The 19,947-nt window shown below is 32.3% G+C and overlaps 1 protein-coding gene across 1 annotated transcript; it reads right to left on the bottom strand.

Annotated features, from left to right (window-relative positions):
* Positions 1-1,720: 1,720 nt before the first annotated feature.
* On the bottom strand, positions 1,721-19,939 carry LOC134706534 (dnaJ homolog subfamily C member 1-like). The gene is made up of 10 exons (XM_063565555.1): positions 19,774-19,939; positions 15,429-15,530; positions 10,773-10,819; positions 9,097-9,268; positions 8,150-8,429; positions 7,690-7,823; positions 6,891-7,007; positions 5,069-5,132; positions 3,461-3,885; positions 1,721-2,021 (listed from the first exon to the last, which is right to left on the bottom strand). The coding sequence occupies exons 1-10, from the start codon at positions 19,921-19,923 to the stop codon at positions 1,944-1,946; spliced, it is 1,569 nt and encodes a 522-aa protein (XP_063421625.1). The 5' UTR covers positions 19,924-19,939; the 3' UTR covers positions 1,721-1,943.
* Positions 19,940-19,947: the final 8 nt, after the last annotated feature.

The raw sequence follows: 19,947 nt of genomic DNA, 5'->3' as shown, positions 1-19,947 counted from the left end.
TTATGGATAAAGATAAAGTGTAGAAAGCAAAGCAAGTTCTACAAATAAGTTTATATGGCAAAAAAGGAGTTATTACCCTTAAAATATTAGTATTCACAATTTGTTTATCTAGTGTGATTGCCTTACTTAAAAAATATTTTATGCGATACACATTGCTGTTGAATATATATATACCTCTCCAAAAATATATTTGAAGAACTTTTCTTTTAATTTCTGAAATCTGAAATGAGAAAAACTGTGCCCCCTCCATTTTTTTTCACCTCCCCTTTACCCTTATCCCCAAAAATATTCTTTCCCCTAAGATATGGTCAGTACCTCAATTCAAATTTCTAATGGAGTTTTCCACCATGAATAATTAACTACCCATCAAAATAAATCAATAAAGTCTTTAAAATATAAAATAACATACATAGTCAATAATTGTAATCATTTTGTAATCATTGTACCAAATTTAACTTGTGATTATTCTGCCTGTAATGGGCGTCTTTAATTGACAATAAAATATATTTGATTTGATTAGTCAAGCTAAAATTAATATTAATTAATAGTAACTGCTAAAATAAATTGACAGCTAATCACCTAAAGACAATCATCTTTTCTCAATACATTATATACAAGCAGTGTAAGGGAGGTAATCAAAGATTGTTCTTTTAATAAACTGATTTGGATTACCTCCCTTACACTGCTTTTAAATTATCTCAATTATCCTTTAACCAGAAAACCCCTGGTCTCCAATCTTTTTTGCCCCCAACTCCTAAATGGTTTGAGCCAAAAAAAAACAAAAGTCAATCCTAACCATCCCTTTGTAGTATGGAAATTTGTGGTATAATTTCAGATAGATTCAACCACTTTAACACAATTAATTGTCTGGAAACTAATAAAATGCTTGTTTCGGCCCCTAATTCCTAACCAGTTGGGCCATAACCCCCAAAATCAATCCCAACCTTCCTTTAGTTGTTATAAACCTCATGTTAAATGTTTTTTGATTTCTATTAATCTATACTAAAGTTATTATCCGGAAACCATCTGTATTCTAACGACTTTTTTTTAACTAAGACACAGCCACCAAACCAAAATATAACCAAAAGATATCTAGAGGGCAAAAATAATCAACAGACATCTGGAGAAGACACCTTCTTCAACAATAGACAAGTGTCTATACCATATATCATGCTGAATATCTCTCAAGTTTATAAAAGTTGTGAATGTTTTTAACAGAAACAATGAACAAGATCTGTGATCAGAAAATTCTTGAAGAAGTAATAAATGGGGATTTTGTCCATGGGACTATGATGATGCCCCTGCTTGCATATCATATAAAGTTATAAAGGGACATAACAAAAGAACAATCAAAGTGATGCTACCCAAACTTGTACTTGATCTGAGTTTTGTGGTACGAAGCATTGTGTATGAGTTTCATTACATTTGGGTGATGCAAACTTACCGGTACTGGTAAATTAAAGAACAGAAACCAAAAAATTTTGGAATTTTTTCTTTGTAAAGGGCATAACTCTAGATCAGATAAACCACCAAAATCAAACTTGATCTGTATTTAGAGGTAATAAGCATTGTGTAAAAGTTTCATAACATTTGATTGAGGTAAACTAAAGTTAGAGAACTGAAACCAACTTTGGGGTGTAAGGACTAAAGGACGGACAGACGAACAAGGATAAAAGCAATGCCCCTTCACCAAGGAGGCATAAAAGTCATTAATACAGCATTGTACAACTTCTATAAAAATTTATTAATACAACATTGTATGACAGAAGTCCAAATAAATAACTCCAATAGAACTGTCAACAGCATTTATAATAACTCTTCAACATCTGTACGTAAGAGTATCTTTGGCTTTCTAAATTTCTTGATTGAAGTAAAAAAATCTTTTGTTTATTACACAGATACTGATTTTCTTGGGTTGCACTGTCCCTTTACTTCATTAGATATTATTGTTCTTGTGTGTTTTGTTCTTTCTTCTTCTTGACTAGATCAGCTAAATATTTAAATCTGACTATACATTCCTCCTGGAATAATAATAAAAAAACAAATTATATTATGACACTGATAATTTACATTCATTCAAAATAATTCAAATGGGTTCAACATGAAAGAAATAATTGGAATTTTCATTCTCTTATGGTTGTGGCCTGTTATCCATTTCTTGGATGAAGAGATATATATGAAAAAGTGATATGAGATTAAGTGTTTTAAAATTTGATTGTCGGAACATATGACATCATACTGGTATGTGCAAAAGACTATATCAATCATTCAAGGGATTTTTATTTCAACACAATGACAGTGTTGACCATAAGATAAAAAAAATTAACAACTTGTGAGAATTTTGATAATTATAGATTATCATTGATTATCTCAACGACACTTGATTTTCTCGCTTGAGCTGGTACAGCGAAAGTGAGAAAAGCAATCAAGTTGAGATAACCAATGATAATCTGTTTATCGCTATTTTACCTATGACGACGTTGTCAATTTCAATGTCAATTTCGTTAGCAACACCATGTGGCCTCCTTAGTTTCTAGCGATAATTTTTCCATATCAAGCGAAAAGCATGATATGAAAATTATCACAAAAATAGATCAAAGGAAAAATGCACAAAATAGCGATAATTATAGATTATCGTTGATCATCTCAACGAGATTGATTTTCTCGCTTGAGCTGGTACAGCGAAAGTCACAAAAGCAATTGAGTTGAGATGACCAATGATAATCTGTTTATCGCTATTTTACCTATGTCAATTTCATGTCAATTTCGTTAGCAACGCCACGTGGCCTCCTTAGTTTCTAGCGATAATTTTTTCCATCTCAAGCGAGAAGCATGATATGAAAATTATCACAAAAAAAGATCAAAGGAAAAATGCACAAAATAGCGATAATGCTTGATATTAACTCTAGTTATTTAATTTAAATAGTAATAATAACCTTGCCAAAGGCTTGTTTAGTATTATATTGAAATAAAATGTTTTAAGTTGATATTATAGGGTTATTGCATGAATATTGTCCAGAGTGGAATTTCATATTGCACAAGCTTGCGGGTGCAATATATGTTCTATATATATATGAGGGACAATATTTCCCAAGATTCATGCAATAACCCTTTTATTGTATAGCAATATAATATTTGAAAGTAAAAATTGGTTTAAACTAAGATTTTGTCGTTGATGACGTCATGGATTTTGAAGATTTATTGCACTAGTGCAATATTAGAATTTATTGCACGCTAACTTTTGGTTACTTTCTGTGGAAAATATTATATTGCTATGCAAAAAAAAGCGATATCCAATTATCACTTGTTATGAAACCTAGAACTCCTTTCCTTCATTATGAAAAAAAAATAGTTTATAATTAAATATCATATATTAAAATGTGAATATAAATAATAATAATAATTCCTTGCATCATTCAGAAATTGATTGATAAGTAGCATTAAAGAACAATAATATTACCTTAGATTTTCCTGGTATATGCTGTGCTATTTTGTCCCATCTTTGGTCTGTACCTTTGGGATGTTGTCTCAATGCCCATTCTAATATGGTTTGTAGATTTTTATTCCATCCATCTGAATCATCAGTCAATTTAGCAGCACTACCTGATTTAGATAGAGTTGATGATACATCAGTTCCATTTGGTAGAGAGTTAATCTTACCATTACTTGTAATTTTTTGTTTTGAGTTACTACTATCTGTATGTTCTGAGACTCTCCCTCCTGGTTCACTATTATCTTTGACTGTTTTATTGGCAGTCTTTTTATTTTTCCTTTGTCTAACCTGACTATCACCTATATCTCCATCAACAGTAGGTAATTCTTCATTTTGAGATATCATTTCATCTGTAATTGTTTGAGATTTCTTTGGCTGTTTCAACATTCCACCTGAAATAGCACAATTCTATACATTGTAAAGCAGAAGAACATTAGTACTTACATAAAAATACCTGATTCTATAAGTTTAATGGATTTGATGGGAATGCAACAGTGTACCAAATAAATTTCTGAATATTTAGTATCTAAGATTTTACAATAAATTTTAAATAGATTTAAGATAGCTTGATACAACTGTAGAGGTCAAAACCCTGAAATGTTTGGGCAAGTATTGGCACAATATTCAATCTTGATACAGCTCTGAATTTGAATTGTGAAAAAAGTTGACACAGAATGAATGTAGTCTAAGAACTTAGAATAAAATTGTACATTTACCTATTATGGTCCAATATCCAAAATCTAAATACATGGTTTAATATATTCATGCAGCATATCAAAGAACCCCCAAAAAAATCAATTTTTGATGAAATCAAATAAAGTTCAATTTTGGATGATTTGGACCTTAATGTAGACCAATTTGAAAACGAGACAAAAAGTTAAGAATCTAAATACATGGTTAGATTCAGCATATCAAAGAACCCCTTAACTGTTGGGACCAAAACTCCAAAAATCAATCCCAACCTTTTTTTTGTGGTCATAAACCTTGTGTTTAAGTTTCAAAGATATTTATTTACTTATACTAAAGTTATTGTGTGAAAACCAAGAAAAATGCTTATTTGTGCCCCTTTTTGGTCCCTAATTCCTAAACTGTTGTGACAAAAAAATGTTTATTTCACAATGTAACAGTGGATAGTATAAATACAAAGTGAAATTATACATGTATGGAAGTAAACTTGAACAAGGCAGTTGAATAAATTGTGAATGTCATTGAAATTTAAATGTTTGTTGAATGAATATGTGTTTGTTATCTTCCATAATGGAACAAAAATATATGACACTTTATTGTCCGGCCCAGCTGCGCACAGTTTGAATTTAACCCAAATTTGAACAGCAAATAAACCTGCAATTCTGTAACATTTCAACTTGCTTCACTTGGCCAGATATACTACTTTCATTTGCACTGAGAGATGTGTTAAGTCATAATAAATTGTTATGAATTTAATTTCAACAATAGTTCATTTAAAATAAAATCCGAAATGGTGTCAGAATATCTAGCAATAAAATAACATGTCTTTGTTTGTAAAACATTTTTTTTTTTAGAAATTTAAAAGAGAAAATCAAATGAAATGCTGACCTTGTAAACTGGTATTTGCTGTAATGTTATAAGATCCTTTCAATGTTTTGGCTTTGGCTGTCACCTAAAAATATAATATAAGTTTAAATATCAAATAATTTTAACAAGAGTGCACACACTGAAATGTCTCGCCTTCTTTACTAATCCTTGAAACTATCTTGATAGACCTAAATGTAAAGCTTTATTACAACTGTCACATAAACTCAACATTAACCAAGAAAAGGAAACATTGATCAATCAACCATGAAAATGAGGTCAAGGTCAGATGAACTATGCCAGGCAGACATGTACAGCTAACAATTCTTCAATACAACAAATATAGTTGACTTATTGCTTATAAATAAAGAAAAACAGACCAAAACACACAAACACTTAAAACTCAGCAATGGACCGTGAAAATGAGGTCAAAGTCAAATAAAACCAGCGTAACAGACATAAAGATCATAAAATATGTCCATACAACAAATATAGATGACCTAATGCATAAAATATTAGAAAAATAGACAAAAACTAACAAACTTAACTTTGACCACTGAACCATAAAAAAATGAGGTCAAGGTCAGATGACACCTGTCAGCTAGACATGTACACCTTACAATCATTCCATACACCAATTATAGTAGACCTATTGCATACAGTATAAGAAAAACAGACCAAAACTAAAAAACTTAACTATAACCACTGAACAATGAAAATGAGGTCAAGGTCAGATGACAAGTGTTAGCTAGACATGTACACCTTACAATCATTCCATACACCAAATATAGTAGACCTATTGCATGTAGTATAAGAAAAACAGACCAAAACACAAAAACTTAACTATAACCACTGAACCATGAAAATGAGGTCAAGGTCAGATGACACCTGCCAGTTGGACATGTACACCTTACAGTCCTTCCATACACCGAATATACTAGACCTATTGCTTATAGTATCTGAGATATGTACTTGACCACGAAAACTTAACCTTGTTCACTGATCCATGAAATGAGGTCGAGGTCAAGTGAAAACTGTCTGACAGGCATGAGGACCTTGCAAGGTAGGCACATACCAAATATAGTTATCCAATTACTTATAATAAGAGAGAATTTAACATTACAAAAAATCTTAACTTTTTTTTCAAGAAGTCACTGAACCATGAAAATGAGGTCAAGAACATTGGACATGTGACTGACGGAAAGTTCGTAACATGAGGCATCTGTATACAAAGTATGAAGCATCCAGGTCTTCTACCTTCTAAAATATAAAGCTTTTAAGAAGTGAGCTAACACCACCGCCGCCGCCGGATCACTATCCCTATGTCGAGCTTTCTGCAACAAAAGTTGCAGGCTCGACAAAAATTATAATTTCATTTTGGGTACCTATGTTCAATATCCTGAAAATGCTCACACCAAAATAAACTTGTGTAAATAAGTTAAATAACTTAACACTGTAAACGTTGGCATATTTGTGTACAACTCCTATTTGTCATACAATTTTTACCATTAAAATTCATTCTATATTTATGGATTATAACCAGAAAAACTATTTTTATTTTGGTTTTTAACATTCTTATCTCTTTTAATCTAAACTAGTATGATATATATATATATATAAATAGTCCTATAATAGATACAACTGAGTTCTGCTAATAAGGTTTAATCATAAATATATTGGCATTTTTCATGTAAAAAGTTATACAGTTAAATATAATACTCATAAGCAATCTGACCAGATATCCTATCATATACTTGTATGGTAGATATAATCCATAAGACCATTGAAAAGTTCAAGTCAAGAGAGCTTCTGATTACTATAATATTATTGATAAACTATATATTACCTCTGCAACAGGTCTTTCCATAAAAACAGCAATCTTTTCCCATCTCCCAGGTGTACCTCCAGGAAACTTACTTACAGCCTTAGCTAAGTTGGCCATCTCTTCTTGGCTCCATTTTCCCTATAAAAAAGGTGCTATTTGAAATACAATTCAAGTTTTTTGTGATGTGTTTATGTAGTTAACATTCAACAAATCTAATCAGATGATGTCACTAGCTGTTAAATATATATAGTGCAGCAACAATTAGATTTAATCAGGCTGAAATACATATTGAGTGTTGCAAGTCAGACAAAAAAAAATCCATTTTGAAAAGCTTTTCCAAAAACAGGTATTAAATTCTATGCACTGGATACAAAAAAAACCTGTATAAAACATGTTCTTTCTTGTTGTGATATCTGATATGAATTTGAAAAATTTGAAGAAAAAAAATACCATAACTTTTGGTCCTTTGATTAAGATATTGCGAAAATTGTGTGATAAAATTCTAGATTCATGGTCTTGAATATCAAAAATAAATTTGTTTAAAAAAAAATATTATTTTGAAATGAGTTTAAAAAACATTGTAGTAACACCAAATAAATACATGTTTTTCCCAATAACAATTTGGGACATTTTCTATGGTATAATTTTCAGGGCATAATTATGTCATTATGCTTTCAAATAAAATTTTTCTGTTTTTTTTACAGCTAAACTCTATAGATTGAAAAACTTTTAATCCGAAGTGGTTTGAGAAAAATTCTAAATTTTATTTTGAAAATAATTTTGATAGAGCTGTTTAAATCTAACTTGACAGTAGTGTTACCTTTTTCTCCACAACCTGTAAGTTCTGTTCATCATCATCATATCCAATAGGTGTATATACAACTGGACCGTCAGTCTGTGGGATGTACTCTGGAAACTCTTGTTTTACTTTTCTTTTCACCTTCTTCACAACATCTAAATTTGTATATATAGAAGGAATCAAATAGTAAACCAAAGAAACTGTAGAGAAATTTCTGTTTATTGATACACAAGTACAAAATATTTTTATACTATATGTACTAAGGTTTTCTGTAGTCCCTAAAGAACTTCAGACAGCACATTCTGTAGTCCCTAAAGAACTTCAGACAGCACATATGGCTTTTTTTACCTAAACAAAGTTCATGAAGTTAATCTGTTCAGGTCTAGCTTTAAATTTTAAAATTACCAATTAATGAAATAAAATCTTCTTTTTCAGTAATTATTGTGTTTTTTTAGTAATATCTCGTATATAAAAATCTTACCATCAGTCTCCTCTTCCTCTTCAGATTCTTGTTCTTCTATCTTCTTTAATTCTTGTCTGTGTTTTATATACTCTACTAGTTGTCTTATTAGCGTAGGGGAAATCCTTATAAGGTTGATTATTGCTAAAGTAAGTCTAACTGGCCATAGCTTTGACAATGTTGGTCTAGGAACTAACTGAAGGGCTAATTCCATCTCCTCCTCAATCTGATCTTCAAGTTTCCCTCGGATTTTTCTATTCTTTGATTCCATTTTCTTCATTCTATCAGTGAAGTTTTCAGACTACAACAGGAAATAAAAAGATTTCAACCAAAGAGTTACATACGTATGATGTGCATGCCTTTATTTATATACCAAGATATAGAAGCATTAAAAGTATAAACTCTCCAATACAGTATAAAACAAATAAACTATTAATAGGTAAACACGAAAATAATCAATCTTGCAGCTTTATACAGTTACGATTCTGTAATTTAGCCCAATAACTGTCACATAAATTTTTTGCTACCCAACAACATATGATAGGACCTTTTTTTTTGTACATTTACAGGCATATAACAGAAATATTTGTACATTACAATGTTGAATAAAATATCAGTGGTGTGAACATTGGTGAAAAGGATAAACTCATCATAGTTTAAGTTTTAAACAGTTTTACTCATAAGACACATTAATTATGCTTTTTACACTTCAGATAATTTTAAATCAGAATCCAAATAGATACCGGTAGTCAAGTCTTTTGTTTGGTTTCTAACTTTAAAAACAGAATATAAATTATAAATTGCTGTAATGTTTGCTTTCTTCTCTTCTTTCCTTGTGATTAAAAATAAAGTTGCATTCGTTTGGTATCATCAAAGCTAATTCAATTATTCACTGCCAATTCTGTGTCAAGTTTGTTAGTTAATCTGTGATATCCAAAAACATGTACATTAACAAGGATGCTACTTACGACTGTAAATTTTCTTTCTGCATATGAAGCCCATAAAACAATGTAATGACCAAGAGTAAGAATACTAAATAATAATCCCAGTAACTCAAACATTCCCATCTTACGAGCTCGTCTGTAGTAATATATAGGTTGTCTCCAATCTGGTAACCCATTTTCAAGGACAAGATGATACCTAAAGCGAACCAAAACAAATAATATACTGAAGACAAAAGATAAAATACGGATAAACAAGTTTGGATACACATACAGAATATTTTAAGAAAGTTAACTTTAACCACAAAGTGAATGTTATGTTAACTTGCAGAAAACCTAGGTCCATTTAGAAGTAAAATACAGATAACCAGGATTTTTTTTTCCAAATTTACTCCTGGATAATCTTATGATCTTCTGGGCTTCATTTAAAATGAACTTTGGTTAATGCTTTTACACCTCAATAAATAAACCAAAAAAAAATCGTAAGAGTTCCATGGACCCAGTATCTCGCCTACTTTTGCTGTTAATCGCAGGCTCAACAAAATTGTGAAAAAAAAATATTCAGTACTATCTTTTGATTGTAAGAAGCTTCTGTTCATGTCTAATAAAAAAATCCAGAATAGTTTACATATCTAAACTAGAGGCTCTGAAGTCTGTGTCGCTCATGTATTGTTCTTTGTGAATATTAAACAAAGGATGCAGAAGGATTCATGACAAAATTGTGTTTCGGTGATGGTGATGTCTTACTTTACTGAACATTTTTGCTGCTTACAATTATTTCTATAGATAATGAACTTGGCCCAGTAATTTTAGTGGAAAATGTTATTAAAAATTTACAAATTTTATGAAAATTGTTAAAAATTTACTATAAAGGACAATTATAACTCCTTAGGGACTCAATTGACCATTTTGGTCTTGTTGACTTATTTGTAAATCTTACTTTGCTGAACATTATTGCTGTTTACAGTTTATCTCTATCTATAATAAAATTCAAGATAATAACCAAAAACAGCAAAATTTCCCTAAATTACCAATTCAGGGGCATCAACCCAACAACAGGTTGTCCAATTCATCTGAAAATTTCAGGGCAGCTAGATCTTGACCTAATAAACAAATTTTACCCCCTGTCAGATTTGCTCTAAATGCTTTGGTTTATGAGTTTGAAGCCAAAAACTGCATTTTACCCCTATGTTCTATTTTTAGCCATGGCGGCCATCTTGGTTGGTTTGGCTGGTCATGCCACACATTTTTAAACTAGATACCCAAATGATGATTGTGGCCAAGTTTGGTTTGATTTGGCCCAGTAGTTTCAGATGAGAAGATTTTTGTAAAAGCTAACGCCGGACGCTGGACGCAAAGTGATGAGAAAAGCTCACTTGGCCCTTTTTAGATTTGCTCTAAATGCTTTGGTTTTTGAGTTATAAGGCAAAAACTGCATTTTACCCCTATGTTCTATTTTTAGCCATGGCGGCCATATTTGTGGGTTGGCGGGTTACGCCACACATTTTAAAACTAGATGATACCCTAATGATGATTGTGGCCAAGTTTGGTTTAATTTGGCCCAATAGTTTCAGAGGAGAAGATTTTTGTAAAAGTTATCGACGCTGGACGCCAAGTGATGAGAAAAGCTCACTTGGCCCTGCGGGCCAGGTGAGCTAAAAAAGCATTAAAATTCTGAAATTAAATTTCTGAAGTTTTCTTACCTCTTACGCTTTTCTTCATCTTTGAGCACTTCATACACACCAACAAGCTAGATGAAAATATAAGTCACTTTAAGTTTAATATGAAAACCTTTGTCATATATAAAAGACCTTTGCAGTACACAGATTAGAAATCAGACTTTAAGGAACTTAAGATTTAAATGTTATAAATTCCATTAGGAATTCAACTGTTTTCCCATAATACCATGAGTAAACCATGTGCTCCACAGGGTGCACTTTTATACAACCGCAGTGGTCTAACCATGAACAGTTGGGGCAAATTTGGTCACAATATTCAAGGTTGATACTGTCTGAATTTGGATTGTGATAAAAGTTTTGACATAATATAGGTTTTTGTCACAATATAAATGTGGTCAAAGATTTAACAAATCTATTGCACAATACTGTGCAATTGAAGATTTCTTCTTTAAACTTTTGAAAACAAACAGTGTATGGGAGGTAATCAAGTAATCAAACATATATATATGACAGTATTCTTTAAATTTTAATTGCATTACCTCCCTTACACTGCTTTTAAATTGTCTAAATTGTCCTTTAACCAGAAAACCCCTTGATTTCCCTCTTTTTTGCCCCTAATTGCTTAATGATTTGAGCCATAACCCCCAATAACAATCCCTTTGTAGTATGGAACTTGTGGTATAAAAACAGGGAGATTTATGCAATTAAACACAAGTTATTGACTGAAAACTACATGCTTATTTGGGGCCCTTTTTTTACCCCTCACTTGTTGAAACCTCTCTCAAATCTTAGAGCAAGAACCCCAAAACTCAATTTCAGCATTTCCTATGTAAATAAGAAACCTTGTAGCATAATTTCAGAGAGATCCACTCACTTAAAGTCTTAAACCCAAGTTATTGCCTGTATTCTAGAAAAATGCTTCTTTTTGGCCCTTTTTTCCTCAATGTTCAGGGATATTAACCCCAAACAAAATCAAAGCCTTCCCTATGTTATATGGAACCTTGTGATACAATGTCAGAGAGATCCATACAGTTATACATAAGTTATTGTCTGAAACTACAAAAATGCTTGTTTTTGGGACCTTTTTGGCCCTTAATTCCTAGACTGTTCGTCCCATAACCCTGAAAACTTTCTACTTTATGGTATGAACATTGTGGTACAATATCAGAGCAATTGAAATACTTATAAACAACTTACTGTCCTGAAACTAGATAAATACTTGTTTTGGGCCCCTTTGGCCCCCTTATTTCTAAACCATTGGAACCATAACACCCAAAATCAATCCCAACCTTCCTTTTGTGGTTAAAAAATTGTGTTAAAAAAATTTTGATTTCTATTTACTTATACTAAAGTTATTATCTGGAAACCATCCATCTTTGGACGATGCCGCAGCTGCCACCTACATGATACCAATATACAACCATTTTTTTTGTAGATTTTCTACTTAAACTTAATACTATTATAATATATAGTTCATATGATCTTCATACTTGATGTTTATAGAAAACAAAAAAAGTTGGAAAATATTTTTTTTTAAATCAGGAAAATTTATGGATATTTTCATACTAATCTAATAAGCTGATATAAATAGAAATTCTTGTTAATAGACATGTACATATATTATAACAATCCAATCTGTCACCATAAAAATCAATGACTAATGTATTAATTAAAAAACTAAAACAATATGTTTCAACATTACATGTAATTACATGAATAAATAACATATGAACCTTTGTGTTATAATATAAATTATTTTAACCTTTGAGTTTATTTTTTATAAATTATTTTTTTAACTAAATATTTAAGGTGGTATGGGAGTCTAAAATAAAAATGATAGAATTTGTTCATACTTTGTCAAAATGTAGTATCTATTGATACTTGTTCAAAACTATTATAACCAGATGCTCCGCAGGGCGTAGCTTTATACGACCGCAGAGGTTTAACCCTGAACGGTTGGGGCAAGTATGGACACAACATTCAAGCTGGATTCAGCTCTAAATTTGGATTGTGATTAAATAGTTGACACAGCATAGGTTTCTGACACAGAATGAATGTGTTCTAATGAAATTAAAATTTTTGTTTTCTCTTAGAGCAATTCACTATGTTGTTGGATATTATTCCTCTCAAAAAAATGTTTGAAGAAATTTTCTTTTTATTTATGAAATTTCAAATGAGAAAATTGGACCCAATTTTTTTAATCACATCCCCCTTTCCCTTATTCCAAAACTAATCTCAATTAAAATTTCTAATGGAGTTTGCAACAATTACTACTCATTTAAATACATCATAAAATATTAAGCTGTAAAAAAACTGCTTGTTATCACTGAATGGTAAAGATTATTTTAATTTATCAGTTGGGAGTAAAAAGTGAATATACATTGTATATTGTATATATAAAAAAGATTTAAGTTGATTCTGGACAAAGAAAGATAACTCCAAATAAAAAAAAATCTTACAATTAGATATTTCTTGCTTACTATTCTGGACAAAGAAAGATAACTGTAATTAAAAACAAAATTGCTATTTCACAATATTTTGCAATAAGATATTTCTTGCCATTGCACAATACTGTGCAATTGAAAAGACTTGCTATTGCACAAAACTTAATATAATAATTTTAGATCCTGATTTGGACCAACTTGAAAACTGGGCCTAGAATCAAAAATCTAAGTACATGTTTGGATTCAGCATATCAAAGAACCCCAAGTTTTAAATTTTTTTTAAAATCAAACTAAGTTTAATTTTGGACCCTTTGGACTTTAATGTAGACCAATTTGAAAACAAGACCAAAAATGAGGAATCTACATACACAGTTAGATTTGGCATATCAAAGAACCCCATTTATTCAATTTTTGATGAAATCAAACAAAGTTTAATTTTAAACCCCAATTTGGACCAACTTGAAAACTGGGCCGATAATCAAGAATCTAAGTACATTTTTAGATTCAGCATATCAAAGAACCCAACCGACTAATTTTTTGTCAAAATCAAACGAAGTTTTATTGTGGACCCTTTGGACCTTAATGTAGACCAATTTGAAAACGGGACCAAAAGTTAAAAATCTACATACACAGTTAGATTCGGCATATCAAAGAACCCCAATTATTCAATTTTGATGAAATCAAACAAAGTTTAATTTTGGACCCTTTGGGCCTCTTATTCCTAAACTGTTGGGACCAAAACTCCCAAAATCATTACCAACCTTCCTTTTATGGTCATAAACCTTGTGTTTAAATTTCATAGATTTCTATTTACTTATACTAAAGTTATGGTACAAAAAACCAAGAAAAATGCTTATTTGGGTCCCTTTTTGGCCCCTAATTCCTAAACTGTTGGGACCTAAACTCCCAAAATCAATACCAACCTTCCTTTTGTGGTCATAAACATTGTGTTTAAATTTCATTATTTTCTATTTACTTAAACTAAAGTTATTGTGCGAAAACCAAGAATAATGCTTATTTGGGCCCTTTTTTGGCCCCTAATTCCTACACTATTGAAACCAAAACTCCCAAAATCAATCCCAACCTTTCTTTTGTGGTCATAAACCTTGTGTCAAAATTTCATAGATTTCTATTAACTTAAACTAAAGTTATAGTGCGAAAACCAAGAAAATGCTTATTTGGGCCCTTTTTGGCCCCTAATTGCTAAAATGTTGGGACCAAAACTCCCAAAATCAATACCAACCTTCCTTTTGTGGTCATAAACCTTGTGATAAAATTTTATAGATTTATATTCACTTTTACTCAAGTAAGAGTACGAAAACAAGTATTCGGACGACGACGACGACGACGATGCCAACGTGATAGCAATATACGACGAAAATTTTTTCAAAATTTGCGGTCGTATAAAACTGATAGGTCACCGCACATTTTCTCAAGATACAGGTTGTGACAAAATGACAAATTTTGTATGGATTATACAGGAAAAAACACCATTTTGTGAATAGAAACTAAACAAAATGATAGAATTGTAAAATAAATTAGGAAAAGATTGCTTTCAGACAATGCTTTGAGAAAATCAAAAGAAAAGATAGGGTCACCGTACGTTTTTTTCGGCTAAAAGACAAAATAGGAAAATTTCATGTAGATTCCTTCAGAAAATGCACTGTTTTAGAGTTACCTCCCCTTAAAATGCCAATTTGAAAATATTCAAAAACAACCAAAACTAATCTACACTTGTAAAAATATTTTTATTTCTAAGTTATATTCTTATAAATTGATTCTTTTAAACGAAAATTCACATTAAATATCTGCATTCCTGCATCAAATTTTGCTATATTGATAGAAAATATGGACCTTAGATTCTCTGTTTTTTACAATCCAAGATGGCGAAAGACACCCATACCACCTTAATAACATAAGAAATTAAAAGTTTTTTCTTCGTAAACCTGGAATTTAATTACATATTTTTCACATACACTTTCATATCATAACTGGACAACACATGCAGCAACAATTGCTGTTTTTGATAACAATATATATTCTGTTATCAATATTTTGTGTATTATAAGTATATGTATCATAATATAATGACTAAAATAACACCACAGCTACTTGATGAAAACATAAGTGAATATGCTGGAACTTGACTGCCTTGTTAAAATGGTTTTGTAGCTACATTTATTTACATTGTAGTTATCATCTACAATGTTCCCAAAGTAATCATTTACTAATTTACCTGTCTAAATTGGGCTTCAGCATCCGGGTCCTTGTTTTTATCTGGATGAAGCTGCAAGGAAAGTTTTCTGTAGGCCTTTCTGATTTCTGAGCTACTTGCAGCCTAAAAATAAAGTAAAATTCACTTATATCAACACTAATAATCTGCATAAAAATCAGGGAAATTCCACCACAGATATATTTACTTTACTTACTTACAACTACATGTAACAACTCCTGTGCCATGTGCTGTAATCAATCACTGTTTCTTCAGGGGAAAGTCTTGAGTTTCCTCACTTTACCATCAGTTAATTGTTATTATTCCTAGGATAATACTTGATATTTTGGAATCTCTAACACAAACATTGAGGTAGTAACAGCTATTACTCATCACGTCAACATGTTATAGGGGAACTGAGTGTCACAAAATATATTAAAATACAGTGTCTATACTATATTGTATTCCTTACAATGTCCAGTTTTAAATTAAGTTTTACTTTAAAGAGATATACAATGAAGAGCACCAGATAAAGATGAAATTAATAATTTTACAAAGAGACAAGTTGTTTTCATCAAAGGATCAAGGTAAGGATCAGTTTGGAAAAAAAGTTTGATATGTTCTCCAATTAGTCATTTTTATTTAACATTTTGACTTAATGTGTTAAGGGACCACTTACATCAGCACACCTTTCCTATGATGTCTAGTCATTTTTATTTACTTCAAGTAATATCTACTAGAACATGTAGAAGTATAGGTAAAATTTATAAAATTTTGATTTTATTTTCAAGGTTTGATTTAGCTACCCTAAATCTTCTATCAAAATTTACCTATACAAGTTATTAAAAAAATCAATCTTAAATTCTCTAGTTTTGAGAGGTCAAAACATGCCATAACAGAATTTCTCTGGTGTGTTACTACATTGTTAATTAGCAGTGGTGGACCTAGAAATTTTCATGAGTGGGAGCCCACTGACTGCCTAAGAGGGGGCCTGCTCCGATCATGCTTCAGTGATTCCCTACAGAATCAACCAAATTTTGCCCAGAAAAGGAGGGGGGCCCTTAAATCCACCTCTGATTAAAGTTCAAATTTTTGTCTCATGAACTAAGCATAAAAATCTATTGCACAAAGCTTTCAAAAATTGCTGTATACTTTATACTATATGTATAGGTTATTACATGGCATTTTTCATATCAGACCCTTTATCGGACCTAGGTCATGATATCATGAACCAGGGCCAATAAAGGGTCTGTTATGAAAAATGACATGTAATGATCTTTTTATCATATACTTCAGCAGAAGAAATACAGTCAAGAACTATTAAAATTTTGTCTTTCTTTGAACTTTAAGATAATGATTTACAGGCAACCAAATACAAAATTTCTTAACTCATTGTTCAACAATTATCATTCATCTAGTTTATGTCTTTCAAAACATGTTGAATCTTAATTCATGATTGCTCCTCAACAATTTTGTTAAAAGTATAAAATCACTTGCGGTAAAACCACACTGTGTTGTAGTTTTCAAACAAATTTCCAGAAATGCATGATAAACATCACAGAAATTAATTGAAAAGCATGTGAGAGTTTCCAGAAGCAGTCAATAATGATTCCCAATTCAATCCGCTGAGGAAATTATTAGGAATATGGTTGATAAACCTAGTAATCCTTTCATACTCATAGCCATTTATTATTTTTAAATGTTATTGAACTGTTAAATTATACCATTACTTTTAAAATTATATGATAGGCAAAAAATATTCTAGATGTCTAATATACATTATATATAACTCAATAGGGCGATAGACTACCTCTACAAAAATTTACCTGCACTATCAAATCCCCCCAACCCTCAAAAAAAAATTAAAAAAATATATGACTTTTTAGTCATGAAAATATATTTTGATTCATAATTGAATTTGTTGTACATGTATACATCCTTCAAGACATCAGATGTACTTAAAAGTGGTTTTTAATGTCCTAACATTGAGAGGGGATCCCTAGGTGTTGTTCCTAACTTGATAAAGGTCCTTCTTTGTGTATAATTTTAAATTGGAAAAGTCAACAACTATTTAGTATCCTTACACATGAAAATAATTCCTGGTCTTACAGCTACATGTTCATATTTTCTGCTGATATAATAACTAGAATCATGCAAATAAACTTAAGAAAAAGGCATGTAAGCTCATCTTACAAATATGACACTTTTTCTAGACTACAAAACAGCACGTGCAACAAAGTCGTCGCAAAGAATTGTAACCTTTGAAATTGTTGTCGCACCCTTAAACCCCCGTGGGCATTTTTAAAAGTTGGCAGGTATGCATCTAATCATTCCAAATATCCTTGAATAAAAATTGGGTATGAATAAACTCAGGGGTCGAATGTGTAGATTGCTAACCTGTATGGGACCGAACAGACACGATATCAGATTTAAGTATGGCAACCACTAATTGGCAAGGCCAATACATTTTACATGAATCATTATTTAAAAATCTGTGCCATTAAATCTATTGACGTCATATAGCAACTGTACAATTACTTTTCAATTGTGAAGTCATATATTTTGAATGTGATGTCAAAACTGTACGTGGAGCCTTTTGATGACCAGTTTTCTAAATGTTGGTTCATGGCCTAGTGGTTTAGACTGATGGCTGCAGTGCTGAAGGTCCCGGGTTCGATCCTGACTCGGGGCGCTGGAAATTCAGTACCATTAGTAGGGTGATTTTCATCCTCCCACACACATCTCTGGGACCTAGACCGGAGATTAAACTAGAATGGGTACTTTGGGGGCCATGGTTGGTCAAAGTGGTCCCCGACTTTGACCTGGAGATCAATCTATATAGATATCTCTTCAGTTTGTCTGTTCCCGCCAAGAAGCCCAGTGGTTTTCCACGAGGTTCTTCAGTTTCATTCACCATAATAACAGACTTCCCTGTGTCTCCTAACACTCCCTCTGTATTGGGTTTGGAATTGTCCTGGTGGTGGCCATGGCCATGTACCAGTCTACGACTGTTTGCTGATGACTCCCTTTTGTACAGAAGCGTCCACAACTCAGGTACATGCCAGCAGCTACAACAAGACCTTACGCAACTGGTAGAATGGGCAAGACGCTGGCAGATGACATTCCATCCAGCAAAATGTTTCATCCTTAGGGTAACCAGAAAACGCAACCCTGTCGTTCACAACTACCATATGATGGGGCATTACCTGGAAACTGTTCAGCACTACCCATACCTCGGCTTAGAACTATCAGAGGACATGAATTGGGACCATCATATAACAAAAGCAACATCAAAAGCCAACAGAACACTTGGATTTTTAAGGAGGAACTTAAATAAGTGCCCACAAGACATAAAAGAGAGTGCATACAAAACATTAGTCCAACCACACCTTGAGTATGCATCTGCAGTGTGGGACCCATATAAAAAGTGCCATATTAACCAAATCGAGATGGTACAACGAAGTGCTGCCCGATTTGTAACATCAACTTATTCTCGGGAACCAGGAACTGTAACCAACATCCTACAGACACTTGGCTGGCCAACACTAGCAACACGCAGACAAGGAGCCAGACTCATACTCCTTTATAAGATCCTATATGGAGAAGCATCAGTCATTATTCCAGATTACATCAGAAGACCAACTGTAACAACCCGACAATACCACAGAGACAGGTTTTCCAGAGTCAGCACTTCAATGGATGCGTATAAATACAGTTTCATCCCAAGAACAATTGTTGACTGGAACCAACTACCTGAAAGTGCCATCCAAGCTCCCACAACAGTCGCCTTCCGGGTCTGTGTGTGGCAGTTCCTGGCGTAACTATTGATGCCTGATTTTAACCCTGTACAGTTGTTGCAAACATCACATAATTTGATTTGTTTTTGTTCCTGTAAATACACAAAGTTTGTGTTATTTTTAACTTGGCGTGTACTGGTTGACACACGCGCACAGTATATTTGCGTTATGGATTTTCCAACTGCAGATTAACCACATAGAAGTAGAAGTATATAAGTTAGTGACACATCTCCATTAATCCTGATAGGGAGTGTACACAGATTCCACTGTACCCTCGCAACAATCGAGGGGTGCTCCGCTCACAGAGGGATCTTCGTACATACATACATACAATGGCAGACAAATGCTGAAATGGCGATAAGGTGTATGGCCACCATCATTTTTTTAAGGGGGAGGGGACGCAAATTTTTTCATTTTTTCATTTTTTGCATTTTCCATTTTGCAAATTTCTTTTAAAGAAGCAAAAATAATCACTTTTAATCGCTCCAGAAACAAAATTCCGAAAAGGATCACCCAAATGGACAAAATTACCTTATGGTAATCACAATATAATGTTAAATTTGTGACAATACCTGGTCTACGCCTAAAACTTCATAGAAGTTTCGGTTGACCTCTTCAACCAGATCAAAAAGTTCAAGATCATCAGTATCCCAGCTCTTAGCTATCCATATGTGAGACAAAAATAATAGCCACGTAATGCGTCCAAGTCTTTTCGACACCATTTCCGAAGTTTCACCGCGTCCGGT

Source organism: Mytilus trossulus, chromosome 2, assembly GCF_036588685.1.
Source record: "Mytilus trossulus isolate FHL-02 chromosome 2, PNRI_Mtr1.1.1.hap1, whole genome shotgun sequence".
In the NCBI taxonomy this organism is placed as follows: Eukaryota; Metazoa; Mollusca; class Bivalvia; order Mytilida; family Mytilidae; genus Mytilus; species Mytilus trossulus.
Note: the sequence above shows the minus strand (reverse complement) of the source record. Positions and strands in the feature narration are given on the sequence as shown.

What these genes read in the sequence shown, in the direction of transcription:
- LOC134706534 (XM_063565555.1), bottom strand. Translation starts at nt 19,923, where the DNA reads ATGGTGTCGAAAAGACTTGGACGCATTACGTGGCTATTATTTTTGTCT. An exon ending in GATGAAGAAAAGCGTAAGAG is followed by an intron (nt 9,269 to 10,772) that starts GTAAGAAAACTT and finishes GGTTCGCTTTAG; the next exon opens with GTATCATCTTGTCCTTGAAA. An exon ending in CAGAAAGAAAATTTACAGTC is followed by an intron (nt 8,430 to 9,096) that starts GTAAGTAGCATC and finishes TTCCTGTTGTAG; the next exon opens with TCTGAAAACTTCACTGATAG.